The following is a 17,516-nucleotide window of genomic DNA, read 5'->3' on the forward strand; positions in this document are numbered from 1 at the left end:
TTTCCATTTCGTTTTCTCGTTCCAATATATTCCACGGGAAATAAACAAGGTACTTTTTCTATAACGTTCATCTAGTATGAAAAAACCCTGAAATAGACAAAGCAATTAACTTGCCATTCAGTTCATAAGCCAGAAAACGAATCATATGGCACATGCAACAAGCAAACATCATATAAAGAAATCGCTATTATATGATAGGTTACCCAATAATTCTATGGTTAATCACATGCCAACGATCGAAAGAAGGATAGGTTATGCCGAGTACCCCACCGAGCTTGCTTATCTCAATGGTCTGTCATATGACAAATTCTCTTCCCTATGTATTCAAATGACATCGTCAAGAACAGTTTCAACTGACATCAATGAATATTTAGAAAACCTAAGCAGTAATCTGACCTGTAACTGCAGTCAATTAGCAACAAGTTAAAGTATCTTTCAGCAGGTATTGTCTCCGTCTATTCCAGATTGAACTTATTTTTCAGCAAAAGAACATCGCCTAATTTCAATCGAAACCACAGAATGATAATCAAATCTCAAAAATGAATACAAGACCATGAAAACTTATAATCGAAATACATGAATCAATCAGGAAACAATCAATTCTAAGCAATTCAACAGCAACAAATAAGTACAAGATATTCAGTTTACTCACAAAACAGCAAGGGGTGGGGCATTCTGCTATCCTCGAATTTTTAGAGTTGGGCTGCATTTAAAGGAAGAAAAATTAGACAAACCTCTTAATTATCCTGGCGTTTTTAGGGGTCACTCAAAAGGATTTAGGGGCCAACAATAAAACAAAAAAGGTCACTCAAAGGAAAAATGTAGCCAGCCCTTATCTCGCGTAATTGGTAATGGCGAAATTATCCTTATATATTCGGAGGATATGATAACATTGTTACCCTCCGAATGCAATCGGAAGCCAAAATATTTCCCAGACTTTCGATTGTAGTCGGTGCAGTATTTCTTGGTTCGTGTTTTGGATTCAGCGTTAATCGGGAGTTAAAAATATTACAAAACCTACCGATTATAAGTTGCCGCAAATTCAAATTTTGAAAGCTACCATAATCGGTAGATATGCTAAATCTAATACCTACCGATTATTGGTTTCTCCACATTCAACTTTCGTCAAATTAGCCGTTGGAGTTTTTGGGAAAAACAAAAAGAGCCGTTGGACCCTAAACCTATATGAAGAAACTCATATCTATCACCCCAATTGCACCAAACTCTTTCCTCTCTTCAGTTTTAATTTTCATAACAAAAAACATGGATATTGCTTTTGCCGAAGAAGAAGATTGTGCTATTTATAGAGCGTGGGTTGTGGTAACTACTCATGATCTTGTTCACAAGCTCCACAAATCGGAATCCGAAGAGCAGATATGGAACCGTATCTTAATGGTATTTGAGGCCTTAGATGGTAATCGAATTCGAAGATCATCCAATGACATTAAGATGAGAAAGAATGCGCTAGATAAGGAGATTGACAAACTTGAAGATGAGGAACGGTTTGTTAGGAACGCTTTTCCTTGGTGGACGTATGAAAAACGAGTAAGTATCTCTATAACTCCAATTCACATTAACAAAAGTTAGTACTAACTTGTTACTCATTCGTAATTTCAGAGAAATCTTGCGGATCGCCGGTATGTGGACCTCTACGGGAAACGATTTGAACATGAAGGATGCTACAAAATCAAGAGGGACAATTTCTATGGTCACTGGAAGTTATGATCTGTGTTAATACTTTTATGGTCAATTAGGAGTATGGATTTAGGTGCTTTTGACGAAATTGTAAGGTTAAGGCCGTTTGAACTTTATGTAATGGATGTAATCGGAGTATTATTAATATAAAAACTAGCCGATTATACGAAATCGGTAGATTATTTTGTTAAACAACCTACCGATTGTAATATTCGGTTATTTTATGAGTCAACTTTCTTTCCGATTATGGTGTTGTTTGTTTCCAGGAAACAGTTTTTTTTGAACTTGTGATATTCGGAGGATAATGTTTTTGTAAAGTTCCGAATGTATGATGGCCCAAAAATCAGAATTTGGAAAAACTTATACTTTCCAAATTTTGTCTTTGAAATAATCGGACGTTAAATTAGTTACCAAAACTTCCGAATATGGGATGTCTAACCTTCAATATGGGCCCTTGGAACCACCTGGAGCCATGGCGTGGTTTGTTTTGAACTTGTGATATTCGGAGGATAGGTTTTTTATAAAGTTCCGAATGTACGATGGCCCAAAAATCAGAATTTGGAAAAACTTATACTTTTCAAATTTTGTCTTTGAAATAATCGGACGTTAAATTAGTTACCAAAACTTTCGAATATGGGATGTCTAACCTTCAATATGGGCCCTTGGAACCACCTGGAGCCATGGCGTGGTTTGTTTTGAACTTGTGATATTCGGAGGATAGGTTTTTTATAAAGTTCCGAATGTACGATGGCCCAAAAATCAGAATTTGGAAAAACTTATACTTTTCAAATTTTGTCTTTGAAATAATCGGACGTTAAATTAGTTACCAAAACTTCCGAATATGGGATGTCTAACCTTCAATATGGGCCCTTGGAACCACCTGGAGCCATGGCGTGGTTTGTTTTGAACTTTTGATATTCGGAGGATAGGTTTTTTATAAAGTTCCGAATGTACGATGGCCCAAAAATCAGAATTTGGAAAAACTTATACTTTTCAAATTTTGTCTTTGAAATAATCGGACGTTAAATTAGTTACCAAAACTTCCGAATATGGGATGTCTAACCTTCAATATGGCCCTTGGAACCACCTGGAGCCATGGCGTGGTTTGTTTTGAACTTGTGATATTCGGAGGATAGGTTTTTTATAAAGTTCCGAATGTACGATGGCCCAAAAATCAGAATTTGGAAAAACTTATACTTTTCAAATTTTGTCTTTGAAATAATCGGAAGTTAAATTAGTTACCAAAACTTCCGAATATGGGATGTCTAACCTTCAATATGGCCCTTGGAACCACCTGGAGCCATGGCGTGGTTTGTTTTGAACTTGTGATATTCGGAGGATAGGTTTTTTATAAAGTTCCGAATGTACGATGGCCCAAAAATCAGAATTTGGAAAAACTTATACTTTTCAAATTTTGTCTTTGAAATAATCGGAAGTTAAATTAGTTACCAAAACTTCCGAATATGGGATGTCTAACCTTCAATATGGGCCCTTGGAACCACCTGGAGCCATGGCGTGGTTTGTTTTGAACTTGTGATATTCGGAGGATAGGTTTTTTATAAAGTTCCGAATGTACGATGGCCCAAAAATCAGAATTTGGAAAAACTTATACTTTTCAAATTTTGTCTTTGAAATAATCGGACGTTAAATTAGTTACCAAAACTTCCGAATATGGGATGTCTAACCTTCAATATGGCCCTTGGAACCACCTGGAGCCATGGCGTGGTTTGTTTTGAACTTGTGATATTCGGAGGATAGGTTTTTTATAAAGTTCCGAATGTACGATGGCCCAAAAATCAGAATTTGGAAAAACTTATACTTTTCAAATTTTGTCTTTGAAATAATCGGACGTTAAATTAGTTACCAAAACTTCCGAATATGGGATGTCTAACCTTCAATATTGGCCCTTGGAACCACCTGGAGCCATGGCGTGGTTTGTTTTGAACTTGTGATATTCGGAGGATAGGTTTTTTATAAAGTTCCGAATGTACGATGGCCCAAAAATCAGAATTTGGAAAAACTTATACTTTTCAAATTTTGTCTTTGAAATAATCGGAAGTTAAATTAGTTACCAAAACTTCCGAATATACCACACAAATCATTGTCATTTGAACTTGTCTAACTTAGTTACCCAAACAAATTTCCGAATGTACAACAAAAATCATTGTCATTTATCTGCTCTTCTTTACTTTACGACCGTGACTACCTCCCAGTCCTGCACGACCACGGGTTTGAGCACCTTCAGTTTGAGCACCTTCAGTTGGAGCAGCTTCAGCGCTCGATGAAGCTCGAGTTCTTTTACCCGTCTTTGATACTGCCACCTTGGGCTGATGCCTCTTCGTGACTTTCTCCCCAAACTGGGCAGCATAATCTTCGTTATCCATATTATCAACTAGATCTCTAGCCTCTTTGATCTTCTCAGCTGGCATGGGATCTCCGCTCTTCAAGCATGCAGTTAACATTTTGGAAACACGCTTGAACCTATTCACCTGTTTTTTATACGTAATGACATAACATCAAACGGTAATTACCTAAGATTTATAGGAATAATATAAAATGAACAAAATATAAGAACACGCACCAGTCTATCATAACCAGCTGGTTTGTCTTTGATGATACAATTATAACTTGAACCCGCCGCAGTAGTGTTGGATTTGATTTCACGGATAACCAAAGGATGTGATACCTTGTTATACCAACTCATATAGTCTGGAGAATTTCATCACCTCGGTGGTTCGTCTACCAGTGTCGATAATGAAGTCATTCCTCTTATCCCAGTTATCAAGAACAGTAGGTGGGCCTGTGTGAACAATTGAGATTACACCACTAGAAGAACACAACTCCAACTCCAATTTGTAGTAATCCCCCATTTTCTCCAGAGGTTGTTGTTGTATATACCCGTGTTGTCGCATCACCCTAGAGGGGTTATACATCACATATCCTGTGGGGTGCCACAATGGTCCAAAATAAAGGACAAGTCCGACCGAAATTTATATGCCCACTGACTCGATCTTCCTTGTATGGATCAAAGCATACGTCCGAGGCCTTCAATTGGTCCAAAATCTCCCTCATGCGAATCAAGCTGCTCTTTGTCCTAGAACGGTTGTCTTCAATTATATACTTTGTTCCTAGAGAGTATACCTTGCACCACCCGGGTTCTCTCCGACCAACTTCAGGATAGGGAAGTGGTCATAGATCCATGCCTATATACATAAGAAACAAGTTTTAGTAAATAGATTGTGTATATTCGGTAGTAATTTCCAAACATAATTTCCGATTATATATAATCGGAAACAAAACTGAGTACCTATCTACCGAATACCAACATTCGGAAATAGATATGGATCATTTCCTACCGAATATGCGTCATTTGGAGTTCAGTAACCTATAGTTTTTGGCCTGTATATTCTAGTAATATCAAAAAATATTTCCGATTATATATCGGAAATAAATAAGTACCTAGCCACCGAATAACAACATTCGGAAAATAAGATGGATCAATTCCTACCGAATATGCGTCCTTTGGAGTTCAGTAACCTCTAGTTTTTCTGGCCTGTATATTCGGTTAATATCAAAACATATTTCCGATTATATATAATCGGAAATAAAACTAAGTACCTAGCCACCGAATAACAACATTCGGAAAATAAGATGGATCAATTCCTACCGAATATGCGTCCTTTGGAGTTATGAATATGCATCATATGTATTGTCTACCGAATAACTATAGAGTGAGTTATAGAGTTAAAGAAAAAACCTGCAATAGAGCCACGTTCCCGGCAACTTGGCAGGTTCCTAGCCTCGACGCCTTTCTCAACTCTTCCATCAAGAATGCTAGGCATGCCGTGCCCCAAGAATAGTCACCGACTTCATGGAGAGGATCCAAAAGTTGTATAAGGTTGGCGTCGATCCGGTTGCCAGAAGTATTGGGGAATATGACACATCCCAATACACAGAGGAGATATGCAGTGGCAGCGTGGTTCACTTGCTCATCAGTTAACGTTCCATTCTTTTCCTTCTCCAAGGTGCCTCGGAACATATTCATCAAAGCTGTAATGTTGATCTGTCTTGTTCTATAACTGGCATGCCTCCTAAACTCTGTTGTTGTTGTCTCTTCATCCCAACCTAAGCACTTGTTAGTTAGAGAATAAAGTTGTGCCCAACTTAACTGCTTTGTGTAGTTAAACTTCACAGCTGTGCCTTGGTCGGGAAGGTTAAGAATCTGCACAACATCATCCGGGGATCGTCATCTCCCCAAACGGCATATGGAAAGTATCGGTCTCAGGATACATTCTCTCCACGAACGCCGATATGGCCACACGATCATGTTCCAACAATGAATTCTCGGCGGCATTAGCTAACCCCGAGTTGGCAACAATTGTCTTGAACCTTTCACATTCACCGGATAAAGGCCACGCAAGCATTTTTGTTGGTGCGGCGGTAGGTTTGAGTAGACGGACCGCATCTTGATGATCCTATTAAAGTACATAAAAAAATCCTTAATACAAGTATTACGATATAACACATTGACAATACATTAATAAAAAATAGTAATTTTATTACCTCGGTTTCATATATTTCTTTGGCCCATGAGTCTTTGTATCCAAATAGCAATTTTCCTCCATCCGCTGGTAGTCCAAGGATTGTGCCTGCTGGAATACCCTTCTTCTTCAAGTGCTGAGGGAAAAGATGTGATGCTTTCTTAGCAATATCCTTCCTTACAACATCTTTTCCTTTTTTGGCTTTTTGGGTACCACTTGGTTGTCCTTCTTCTTCTACTCTTGCCACTGGATCAACTGGTTCAACACTTGGTCCTGCACTTTGTTGAGCGGCTTGTTCAACACTTGGTCGCACCCCTTGTTCACTGCCTTGTTGTTCAACAGTTGGTTGCACTTCTTGTTGACTGCTTTGTTCTTGTTCGCTTTGTTGAGCACCTGAATTATCTTTGGCACTCCTTTGCCTCCTAGCACTAGCTGTCACTTTCTTCCTCCCTTCTCGACTTTGTCTAAACAACAAAGAAAGGAACAATATTTACAAACTATACAATCGGAAGACAAAGTATGGAAATATAACCCGAATGTACACATTCGGACGTAAGAAGACACATATTGTTCTCGAATACAACAAAATCGGAAGCTAACTAAACATCTTTGCAACCGAATATACATCAATTGGAGTTCAGAAGCTGTAAATTTTTCATCCTACACAATCGGAAGAAAAAGTGCACCTCTATAACCCGAATGTACAAATTCGGAAGTAAGAAGACACATATTTTTTCCGAATGAAAAACAATCGGAATATAACTAAACACGTTTACAACCGAATATTCATCAACTGGAGTTCAGAAACTCTAAAATTTTATCCTACACAATCGGAGAATTAAAACATTATATTGTCTTCCGAATAAATACTGGCCCCAAAATGGGATTTTTCCTATATCATAAATTTTGAGATTTTTTCAATATATACATTCGGTAGTGAGTGTTCTTCCGAATACTCTGTGTCTACTTAAATATATCCGGTAGCCAAAAAATTCATTAAACTACCGATTATTAGCAGTTTGTATCCAGGAAGATATGGCCACCAATATTCGGCAGATAATCATCAAATCTTTCTCCCGAATACTGTCGATGTTCTTGAAAAATGAAGAACACGACTACATTCGGAAGTAAATGAGCATGCATATCGTCCGAATCTGGATAAATAACCGAAAACCCTAGAAATTTTTTTTCTCGATTCGACGAATTAAAGCGAAATAAATCCCAAAAATGATAGATTCTTACCTAATTGGGGCCATTTGAAGTTGACGAAGTGTTTGAGTCTCGGAATCGCCACCACCGACTACATTGCCGGGTACTTGTTCTTCTTCATTTGCAGCAAGAATTTCTTTATTTCTTGCTAAAATTCCAATGTTTGGATCGATACCCCGAGCAACATTTTTGGTTCTAGGTCTGTGTGTTTCATTTCTCTTATCCATTGTTTTATAATCGAATCGACGATGTTTTGATTTTACGATTCACGGCGATGTTTCGGTTGAACGAGAAAATTTTTTTTTTCTTCCACAATCGGAAGATAATATGAAACTGGAAGAAGAAGAGTTGAAATGAGTAGATTTGTTTTTGATTTGGTTTTTATACAGTTTTACCATAAGGGCATTTATGTAACTTCAATATCATATAGGGTACCCCTTAACTAGAGTCTTTGGCTGGGTATAAATTGATGGCTCCTAAATCCTTTGGGGTGGCCCCTAAAATCGATAGGTTAATTATTGCATACTTTCCCTAAAACCAAACAACAACTTTGATCTTCTTGACTTACAAGTCTACATCATCAGTTCCTTGTTCAAATTCTCTAGCAACTTCATTGACATTTGGTACCATCTGATCCTTTTCTTCAACACTTGCTGCCATCTGAGGCTTTTGTTCTCCTCTTCAATTTGTTCTTCCAATTCTTCCTTGGATGTTTATTTCTCTGTATTTTGGTATTCATGCATAGCTCCTTTTTCTTCTCGGTTTCATGACTCTCAGTTTTATGATTTTATCAATCTCCAGATGATGTTCCATGCTGCAACAACCCACAAATCCATTTTCAATTCACCTCTCAAAACACCATAAATTTATTTTTCTTGAACTCATTCACCAAATGAAAATGAAACAATGCCCTAACTGAAAACCCTTAGAACCAGCAAACACATCAAAGCCCCACAAAAACCTAATTAATGATGAATGTAATCCAACATCCTGATTAGGAAAACTGATCAAATCATGAATTTTCATTGATTTATAGAAATTGGAACTTCAAAATTAGTCAACGATTAAGAATGAACACCCATCGGGTGAAAATGAAATACAGAGAATGACAAGAAGAAATTGCAAAGAGTTTTCAAACCTGAGAATAAATCTGAGATAATAATAATAGTGAAACCCTGAACTGAGCTGAGTTGAAAACTAGAAGCAGGAAACACGTGTAGATAAGCCATCCCTCCAAAGATTTATCATCTCAGCATGATGACAAAATTGAAGAAAACCCTTCTGAAAATTCTTCGATGCATCAATCCGGAGAAGCGAGGAGAAATTATAGTGGCTATCTGCAAACCATATTACCGATTCCGCACGTACCGATGATTATCAAAATCAAATAGGCAAACCATTTCCTTTTCTTCTTCTTCTCTTCTTGACCATTAGAGTTGGTGAGATCTAATCGGAAAAATCATTACCACCCTCTTTCTAGAATACCTTTGTGATCAAACAAAGATGCATCACAAGACGCCTTTGTAAAAACCAACAAGTTAACAGTAAAGTTACTTTCTATTAATAAGCTGTTGTAGAGAGTACAGATTCATTCATAAAAAATACAAAAATTTATACACGTAAACACTAGAATACATTTAAGTCATATTATGCCGAGAGGATGTTTCATATATTCGCGTTCAAGAAACAACCACCATAAAGAAGAAAATAATATCATACACTTATTACTCTAACAGCCAAATATGTACTACTTCCTCTTCATGAATGTCTTAATACATCCTTGCGGTGCACTCAAAAGAACTACAGCAGCATTTCTTCAGCTTTATATATTTCCCAGAAAATAGCATTCTCTTGTCAAGGGCTGATGAACTTCACTTGGAACATCCCACAACCAGAGCTACAAGTGAAATAAAGGGAGTATGCGTCAGAATACATGATTCTGAAAACAGTTGAATTCGCCAAGAATTTTAGAAGACTATAAACAGACACAACCACAGAGATGGATCCCAATACACAGACAAAAATGAGAAAACAAAACTTTCCAATACTTATGGCCTGAACACTCTATTTATCAAATGTAGTGTCTGGAAACATACACACCTAAATGCTACAATACATTAGAGTCATACGCCGTGAGGATGTTTCAGAAAACCTAATAGCTATCTAGAATGATTGATAGCTACAAGTGCATAACAACAGTTCAAATTTCATCAAATTAATAAGAACGAAAACAGAGATATTTTGGGTATTGTAAAACAAAAGTTGAAGGCATAGAAACAAGTGGTCAGGTATTTGAGGAAGAACCAGCCTAACTGAGCATAGAAAACTCCACACGACTTCTAACATCAATTAATTACGGTAACAAATTTATGATGCGGGATCTCTGAACAAAAATATAATAGAAACATAGAGTCAATTTGCACCAGAGAAAAGGAACCTAATTAGGTAGGAATAGAACATCAAATTACATGAGCAATCTCAGGCTTCAAGCATCAACTAGTTGCAATTGGCATACTACAATGTAAAATGCAGACGATCTACTAAAAAAACTAGCAAAACTTTCAAGGAAGCAACACAGAAATGTATAAAACCATCAAGCAAGGCAAGTGTACTATCTGGAAACAGGGATAATAGACTAGCAAGAGACCAGTAAACCATTTCAACCTATAGGACTTTTTCCCATCCAACTCAGTATACGTAGTAAGCATCCAATGATACTTTAATTCACCAATATACAGGAACTCATGAATAGCACACATACTTTAATTATATGACGACCTCCTTCAATGTAAGAGTAGTATGCAAAAGTTTCCCAAATGCGAAACACACCTTATAGTTCAAACGGCATGAAGCAGAAAACATAGTGAAACATGTTCTTAACTGATAATAATAAGTAGGACTGATTCACATATAGCGCATTTGCTTTTGGTTTAAATTTAAACTAAGAGAAGATGTTCTACATTACTTTTGTCTAGCAATAGTTCAAATGTCAAAATAAACAAGGTAGCTAACGCTCATTTAGTACGAAAAAATATCCTGAAATAGATAAAACAATTAACTTGCCATGCAGTGCATAAGTCACAAAAAGAATTGTATGGCACACACAACCAGCAAACATCATATAAAGAAATCACTATTCCATGACAACTTATCCAATAATTCTATGATTAATCACATGCCAACGACCGAAAGAAGGGTAAAATTGCAGGTTACGCTGAGTATGTTCACCTGAAGTGAAGCCAACAGCCATTCCTTATCCTCCCGAACTTGCTTATCTCAATGGTCTGTCCAGTTGAATCACTGAGATTGTGTATATCATGTTCTGGACTCTAAGATGACCAATTCTCTTCCCTGTGTATCAAAATGACGACGTCAAGAACAGTTTCAACTGCCACTAAGGAATATTAAGAAAACCTAAGCAGTAATCTAACCTGAAACTGTAGTTGAATAGCGTTAAAGTGACCTTTCAGCAGATATTGCTTCAGTATCCTTCAGATTGAACTTCTTCTACAGTAAAGAGGATTACCTAATTTTAATTAAAAACCACAGAATTCTAATGAATCTCAAATGAATACAAGACATGGAAAACTTATAATCAAAATCATGAATCAATCAATTCAAAGTAATTCAACAGCAACAAAGAAGTACAAGATGTTGAGTTTACTTACAAACAGCAAGGAAATGACCATTGTGATTTTAAAGATGTTATCACGCCTGCAACAAAGAATGACAAAAATCTTCTTTCAAAAACTCATTTCCAAGTTCTATGCCAAAGCCAGCGATTAATTGGCAAAGTCGTCCACCTGAATACACCGGGAAGAAGGTGTCACGAACAGCTGCACTAAACACAGATGGAGATCAGCCATGTTATGTCAGATTCATCATCTGTGCATCCTGATCAAAGAGAAGAAAGCATATTTGATAACTCTTCCAAGTCCGCTCATCCATGCATCATTATCTGAAAACCACGTCTCGTACCAATGACTATCCAAATCAAACACGCAAACCATTTCTTTTTCTTCTTCTTAACCATTAGATTCAGTGAGATCTAATCAGATTTTTTTTGATCTTCAAATGATCTCAAAACATGAATTTTTGAAGTAATTTCGATAGGGTTTTGACAACTTTTGGGGTTTTCACCCTGTGCGCAGATCTAATTTTCGAGTCTGGACCCTAGTTAGCATTTCGGTGAATAATTCGCGAATTATTCACGAATCATACGCGTACAAACCTAACTCCGAACCTAATACGCGTGTAATATGAGCTGGCCATATAATTCGCGAATTATTCGCGTATCCGAATAGTTCGCCCGTTCGAATCGGTAAGAAGTAGACTCGGTCAATTCACTAAAAAAAAGAAAAGAATGATGGGGATCGAACTTGAGTCCCAATGCTCCTAAAGGAGCATGCCAGACCACCGTTCCATCTGTTAGTTTTTGTTATATTTGTCATATATATTTCTTATAATATCATTAGTCCATATATATTTCATTCCAGCATTTTTCCATCCTAGACTTACACAAAAATTAGTCTTTTATGATATAAATATTTATTAATATGTTATTTATGTGTGCCGAATTTTGTGTAGCGAATCAACAACTCTAAAACGAATTATACATGTACGTATGCCGTTCCGATTTATTCCCGACTCACGAATCGTTGACCGGATTTTTGACCGAATTTGATTTTTACAAATTCGAATAATACACGTACGTATGCCGTTCCGTACGTATGTCGAACTACGAATTGCTAACTAGGGTCTGGACTCTGGAAATGGAATGTGAGGTACCTGTGAAGGGATAAGGTTTTAGACTATTTACACCCTAATTTTCACCATCTTACTGTTGTTTGATATTTACTAGTGTACTACCAGCTAAGGGCTGCATACACTCCTGACATTTTTTTTTGGAAACGGTCGAGTGAACGACTTTGGCTAAAAATCGTTTTACAGGAGTTGGCCGGCAAAAGGGTTATAATGGCCGTGGACTGTTAAGAAGACCAAGTTTAGAGAGATAACAACATAATAAAAGAGAGTCTTTCCGGTGGAATTGAATCCAGAATGAATAAGTACAACCCAGGACTTCACATCAAATCTAGAAATGAATTTGACAAGTCAAAAGCTGTTGATTCATATAGAAATTGTGAGAAAAAACATCCACATACACTCTTTCATATAGAAATTGTGGTCAAACAAAGATGCATCACAAACAATAAGTGAACAGCTGAAATGAAATGCCTTTGTAAAAACCAACCAGTTAACAATAGTAAAGTTACTTTCTATTAACAAGCTGTAGACAGTAGAGATTTGTTCATAAAAATACTGGTAGTACTAGTAATGATATGAACTCAGAGACTGCAAAACTTGTGAGATTCATACATCATCTGTTAATTGCAATTGAATGTAGTAGTAGTAGTAGTCAACATGGTTTAAGACGCCTAAGCCAATGATGCTAACGTGCATATTTCTGTACAACTGCAGCACATATTTCTTCTGCTGTGAATGGTTTGCCTCCCTCGACAATACATTGTTGCAATAGGTCAATACATCTTTTGCTGTGTAAATGAAGTAATATAGAATTAGTACAAACAACTTATAAATCCTGGTGCACTGGAGTTACAATTGATCAAATGCCGAATTTTTCTAATCAGATGTATTTCTAAACAAATGCAGATCTGTACTTCTAAACACCATAAAACCATAACAACATTAGCAAAAAGAGTGATGACCAGGCCATTACTACGGCAAAGTATGAATAACAACAGAGTAAAAGATGCTACTTGGTCAACTCAAGTATTCAACAAACCAACAGACCGAATTGAACAAACAAAAGACAAACATTTTTACAATGACCATAAACGTGAACTTAATATGCCAGATATTCCCATTAAAAAACAACTAATATGCGATATGCACCTTAAAAAAGAAAACAATAACATGGATCTAGAACTCCCAAGGGTGAATATTGGTATAGGGAATCTCCTTCGCAGCCAAATACGTACCTCCTTTTCATGCGGACTCCACCGTCATGTGCACGCCTTAATACATCCGTCCGGTGCACTCAATAGAACCACAGTGGCATTCCTTAATCTTTATATTTCCCGCAGAATCATGAACTGAGTCAACCACATAGTTGTAGTCATATGTCAACTCTTGTAATGGAGAAATGTTGTCACCAGCAAATAGCATTATGTGTGGCATCCTCTTGTCAATATGGTCATAAAGGACATTTTGGGCAATAAGGTTAGGTGAACAACTATGGTTGATAAATCTACCAACATTTCCATACCGAAGAGCATCAATGGTGAACCCCTCATCTTCCACATTTTCGCAAGAGATACTAGTTGATTGCAAGTCGGGAGGGATCAGATTTGAAAATCCACCCCCCTTACTTTGGTTTTTACTCCTCCCAAGATCAAAAAGATATTCGTCATTTCCCGTCCTTTGATCAGCTTCCTTTTCCGCGAGGAGCTCCCCCGTGTACTCACAAACGAAACTTCCAGAGAGTATTGAGTTCAAGGATCTGACTCCCCATCCCTTTGACTTAGTTTTGAAGATCTCCAACTGAAACTTGATGCCGTGTTGGCTAACTCTATTATGACACGATGGAGGACACTTGCAAAGAGGGCCACATTCATAGACAAGGGTCTTTGTTTCCACAATAGCACCATTGTGATTGTATGGAATTCCTCCTCCATTCTTGACCGTACAAAGACATTTGTTCGAATTAGAGCATCCATCCGTGCATTCACAGCCCCTCCTGAGGGGAATAAGATTGTGGCGTGCTGTATACTTCATTTTAGCAATATACTTAAAATGAGGTGGTTTTTCACTGTCTAATGTGTTCACAGCACAAATTCGCATCTTTTCCACCCCTTGTGATATATCATCTACACAAAGACCTTCGCGTACTTTCGAAAGTTTCAATTTTTGTACTTCTCTTAGAGCAAGCTCGGGTTGTCCCGGCATTCTTCTCAGTTCAAACATATAGACATTATTACCATAGCGTCCCTTTTCTTGCCAATAACCATTAACCAAGTATAACCCGTCGTAAGTGTACGTTATTCCCATATTCTTACCCCTTGTGTTAAGAGAATCGGGCCCTTTCATCTCTTTAAATCCACGAATAACCCTAACGGGAGTCTTCGCATTTATACTATTCTTTAGAGCAAGGTTTCCCCGTTCAAGCTTTTGATCTTCAGCTAACTTATTCCCCCGAACTGGGTTTCCTCCATGACCAGAATATAGCAACACATCAAAATTATCAATGTCATCATAACCTCCAGAAGACACAACACTTGTTGCCACATTTCTACCATCTTTGTTAACATAATCAATACCACCCTGCATTTGTCCATGAAGACCAATGATACAAAGCTCCACCCTATAATGGAACTCGTCTCCAACCTCAACCCCTGGTACATGTCCCAATATCTTAGTAGCGGTGTTCACGCACTTCCCCTGTGTCTTCATCTCTGTGAAGGTTAGCAAATCAATCCTCTTGGGCAGAGCTCCACGCACTTTCGACTGTGATTCCTCTCCTTGTAACAACTTCCTGAACATTGTTTGAAATAAACGAAGAGTCTCTCTGACCTTGCTGCGAGTTACAACGTTGCCATTGTTAGAGATCGGACGTCTAGACGGAATCACACTCGAAGTCGAACATGGTGGCCTTGGAACTGACGAAATATTTTCAATCATATCATCATGTCCTCGTGCATCTTTCTCGCCATCCCTGCAAATAATTTGACCAGAATTATATTCTAAATTGTTCCTGTAGTGATACTCAAAATCATCATGCACCCACAATAATATATTATGGCAGCTACTTAGAATAATTAGGTTCAGTAGAATCACATTGTAAAGTGAGTTTGAATTCTTAGCTTTCCTAATCTCTAACTCGCTAAGGGTAAATAACTTTATATTATAGAAAACAGCAGATACGAAGAAAGTACACTATCCCATTTTCAAAAGAAAAACAAAAAACTGCACACTAGGTTCAATCCCCTAATAGAGGAAATATCAGTCAATTGTGATTTATTTCGACAAAATGTTTGCAACTAGAAACAATACGAGTGAATGAAACAATCCAGTGATAATTTTATCTATGCTAACAAACATAAAAGCCTCAGGAAATCATATAACTAGTGATAAAACTTAACACTACACTAAACCAAAATGTCAGGAAACATACATACCTTCTGTATGGCACACTTCCCTGATTCTTCACAGGATGTCTGGTTGTACCTTGCGTCGTGGTTGATTTGACATTCACTTTTGCTTCCCTCCAAGGGCAGTATTTTGCAGCCATTAGAGCTTGTATAACCATCCTCTCACCAGAAGTACCTAGAATGATAGACCCTCCTCCTTGATTTTTGGCACAAACTGAATCTTCAAAATTCTTTCTCTTTAAACTTTTACTCCTACTTATAGTAAGAGATTGTGTATCCCATTTTTTATCAGAATCGGCAATCTCTTCGTCAAACTTTTTACTCAACGATGTATGACTTGTGTTTGTATTACTTGTGTCTGGTGACTTGGAATGATTCTCCTCTACAGACCATTCAGCCTTTGTTTCCATTACATCTGGATCTGATTTTACTCGATCACTATCCGCACTTGTTTCCTTCAAAGACTCATCACTAATTCCTGGAACATTTCTCAAACCAATCGGATAATCTCGTATAGCTGGAACTCTTCTTCTAGCAGGAAAATCTTTAAGACTACTTCCCATATTTAAACAAGATGTTTCATCTCCATCTGCAGCTTTCAAACGCACAGATGCATCTTTGGCAACAAAATCCATTACCAGCTGAGGTTGTAACCCATCTGAACCCATTATAGGTTCTTGAAATTCCATCTGGTTCGGCGATTTCGACAATTCAGCAACATCTTCGATTTCCACAGCTTTTACTGCACTAATCAACTCAAACTGCTGATCCAAAGACTTTGAAACCAGTGGCTCCAATCTTGCAGCACCTCTAAAGCAATCTATTGGGAAATCTCTTATCGAAGAGACTCTCTTCCGTTTATACTTATCAAGACCGGAGGTTACACCGTAAACCGATTCCACCATCGCCGGTGACGGACGCTTCAAAGTTTCCATCATTTCACACTGACGAAACAAAGAAAGAACTCGTTTACACTCCAGTCTCAACTCTAATCACAAGCATATACATCAACGATGGAAAAATTCAAGTTATCACCCAGAAAATAAACAAAAACCTTGAACATGCAATTTAAACACATAATCAAAGAAAATCAAGAAAGATTATGAGAAAAGTAGACTAACCTGATGATGAATATGACGATGAAACAGTCGATTTTGATGTCTTTGGAGTTTGATTTGGTGAATTGATTCAAGGTATTTGATGAATTTTCGTAGCTTTGAAGAAATTTGGGGAGAGATTTTTAGAACAAGGGTTTATGGGGAATGATGACTACTCCATAGTGAAGTGGTTAGACAAAAATAGGCCACTGTGGTAGCGCCCAAATTTGTTTCTTTTCAGTTTTAGGAAACGAAAAAGCATGACTAATCACCTACCACTAAACCATGATGAGGGCGTGAATACCGAAGAAGTTGGGGTTTTGTAAGTGGGGCAGGTTGAATTTGGGTGTGATTTGAGTCTTACCATCGAGAGAGCGGTGGAGTGCCGGTTCGGGTGTCACGTGAGAAGTTGCCTTTTGACTTGTATACGTAAAAATGTCAGAAATTAATTTGCGTACACGATTTTAGAGCCGATTTTTAGAAGCAAATTTTATTTCATTTTTATGAAGTAAAAACATCTTGTTTCGTTTCTTAAAAGCAGAAACACTTCTGCTTTTGATATTCAAACAGATTACATGTAGGTTTAAACTTTTAGAGTGACATTGAGAATGTTATGTGCATGTATAAGAGGGTTGTTATAAACACGCTCATTTCATTTTGAGTATCCTAACGAACCTAGAAACACAAATTAGTAATGATGAAAATATATTTTTTTAAACGGAATAAATGCACAAGTGATATTTTTCTCTTTAATCAGAAATTGAGACTGGCGAGATTCGAATTTAGGTCGTGATGACACAACGACT

The 17,516-nt window shown here is 37.4% G+C and overlaps 1 protein-coding gene and 2 long non-coding RNA genes across 4 annotated transcripts; all 3 read right to left on the bottom strand.

Moving 5' to 3' along the window:
• Positions 1-644: 644 nt before the first annotated feature.
• On the bottom strand, positions 645-8,880 carry LOC113278309. The gene is made up of 3 exons (XR_003325419.1): positions 8,584-8,880; positions 8,014-8,259; positions 645-703 (listed from the first exon to the last, which is right to left on the bottom strand). It is a non-coding gene; the product is annotated as an uncharacterized LOC113278309 (long non-coding RNA).
• A 119-nt stretch (positions 8,881-8,999) lies between these two features.
• Positions 9,000-10,965, bottom strand: LOC113278310. The gene is made up of 3 exons (XR_003325420.1): positions 10,877-10,965; positions 10,674-10,796; positions 9,000-9,342 (listed from the first exon to the last, which is right to left on the bottom strand). It is a non-coding gene; the product is annotated as an uncharacterized LOC113278310 (long non-coding RNA).
• A 1,583-nt stretch (positions 10,966-12,548) lies between these two features.
• On the bottom strand, positions 12,549-16,962 carry LOC113283909 (histone-lysine N-methyltransferase, H3 lysine-9 specific SUVH6-like). Of its 2 annotated transcripts, none has more exons than XM_026533299.1 (4): positions 16,735-16,962; positions 15,641-16,557; positions 13,445-15,177; positions 12,549-12,997 (listed from the first exon to the last, which is right to left on the bottom strand). In XM_026533299.1, exons 2-3 carry the CDS (start codon positions 16,549-16,551, stop codon positions 13,482-13,484), a joined length of 2,607 nt encoding a protein of 868 aa, XP_026389084.1. In that variant the 5' UTR covers positions 16,552-16,557; positions 16,735-16,962; the 3' UTR covers positions 12,549-12,997; positions 13,445-13,481. The 2 variants fall into 2 exon arrangements, with proteins under 2 accessions (XP_026389084.1, XP_026389085.1); XM_026533300.1 differs by having other exon boundaries at positions 15,641-16,601.
• Positions 16,963-17,516: the final 554 nt, after the last annotated feature.

The sequence above is a fragment of the Papaver somniferum genome, chromosome 5 (assembly GCF_003573695.1).
Source record: "Papaver somniferum cultivar HN1 chromosome 5, ASM357369v1, whole genome shotgun sequence".
NCBI lineage: Eukaryota > Viridiplantae > Streptophyta > Magnoliopsida > Ranunculales > Papaveraceae > Papaver > Papaver somniferum.

What these genes read in the sequence shown, in the direction of transcription:
- LOC113283909 (XM_026533299.1), bottom strand. Translation starts at nt 16,551, where the DNA reads ATGATGGAAACTTTGAAGCGTCCGTCACCGGCGATGGTGGAATCGGTT. An exon ending in GGAAGTGTGCCATACAGAAG is followed by an intron (nt 15,178 to 15,640) that starts GTATGTATGTTT and finishes AATTATTTGCAG; the next exon opens with GGATGGCGAGAAAGATGCAC.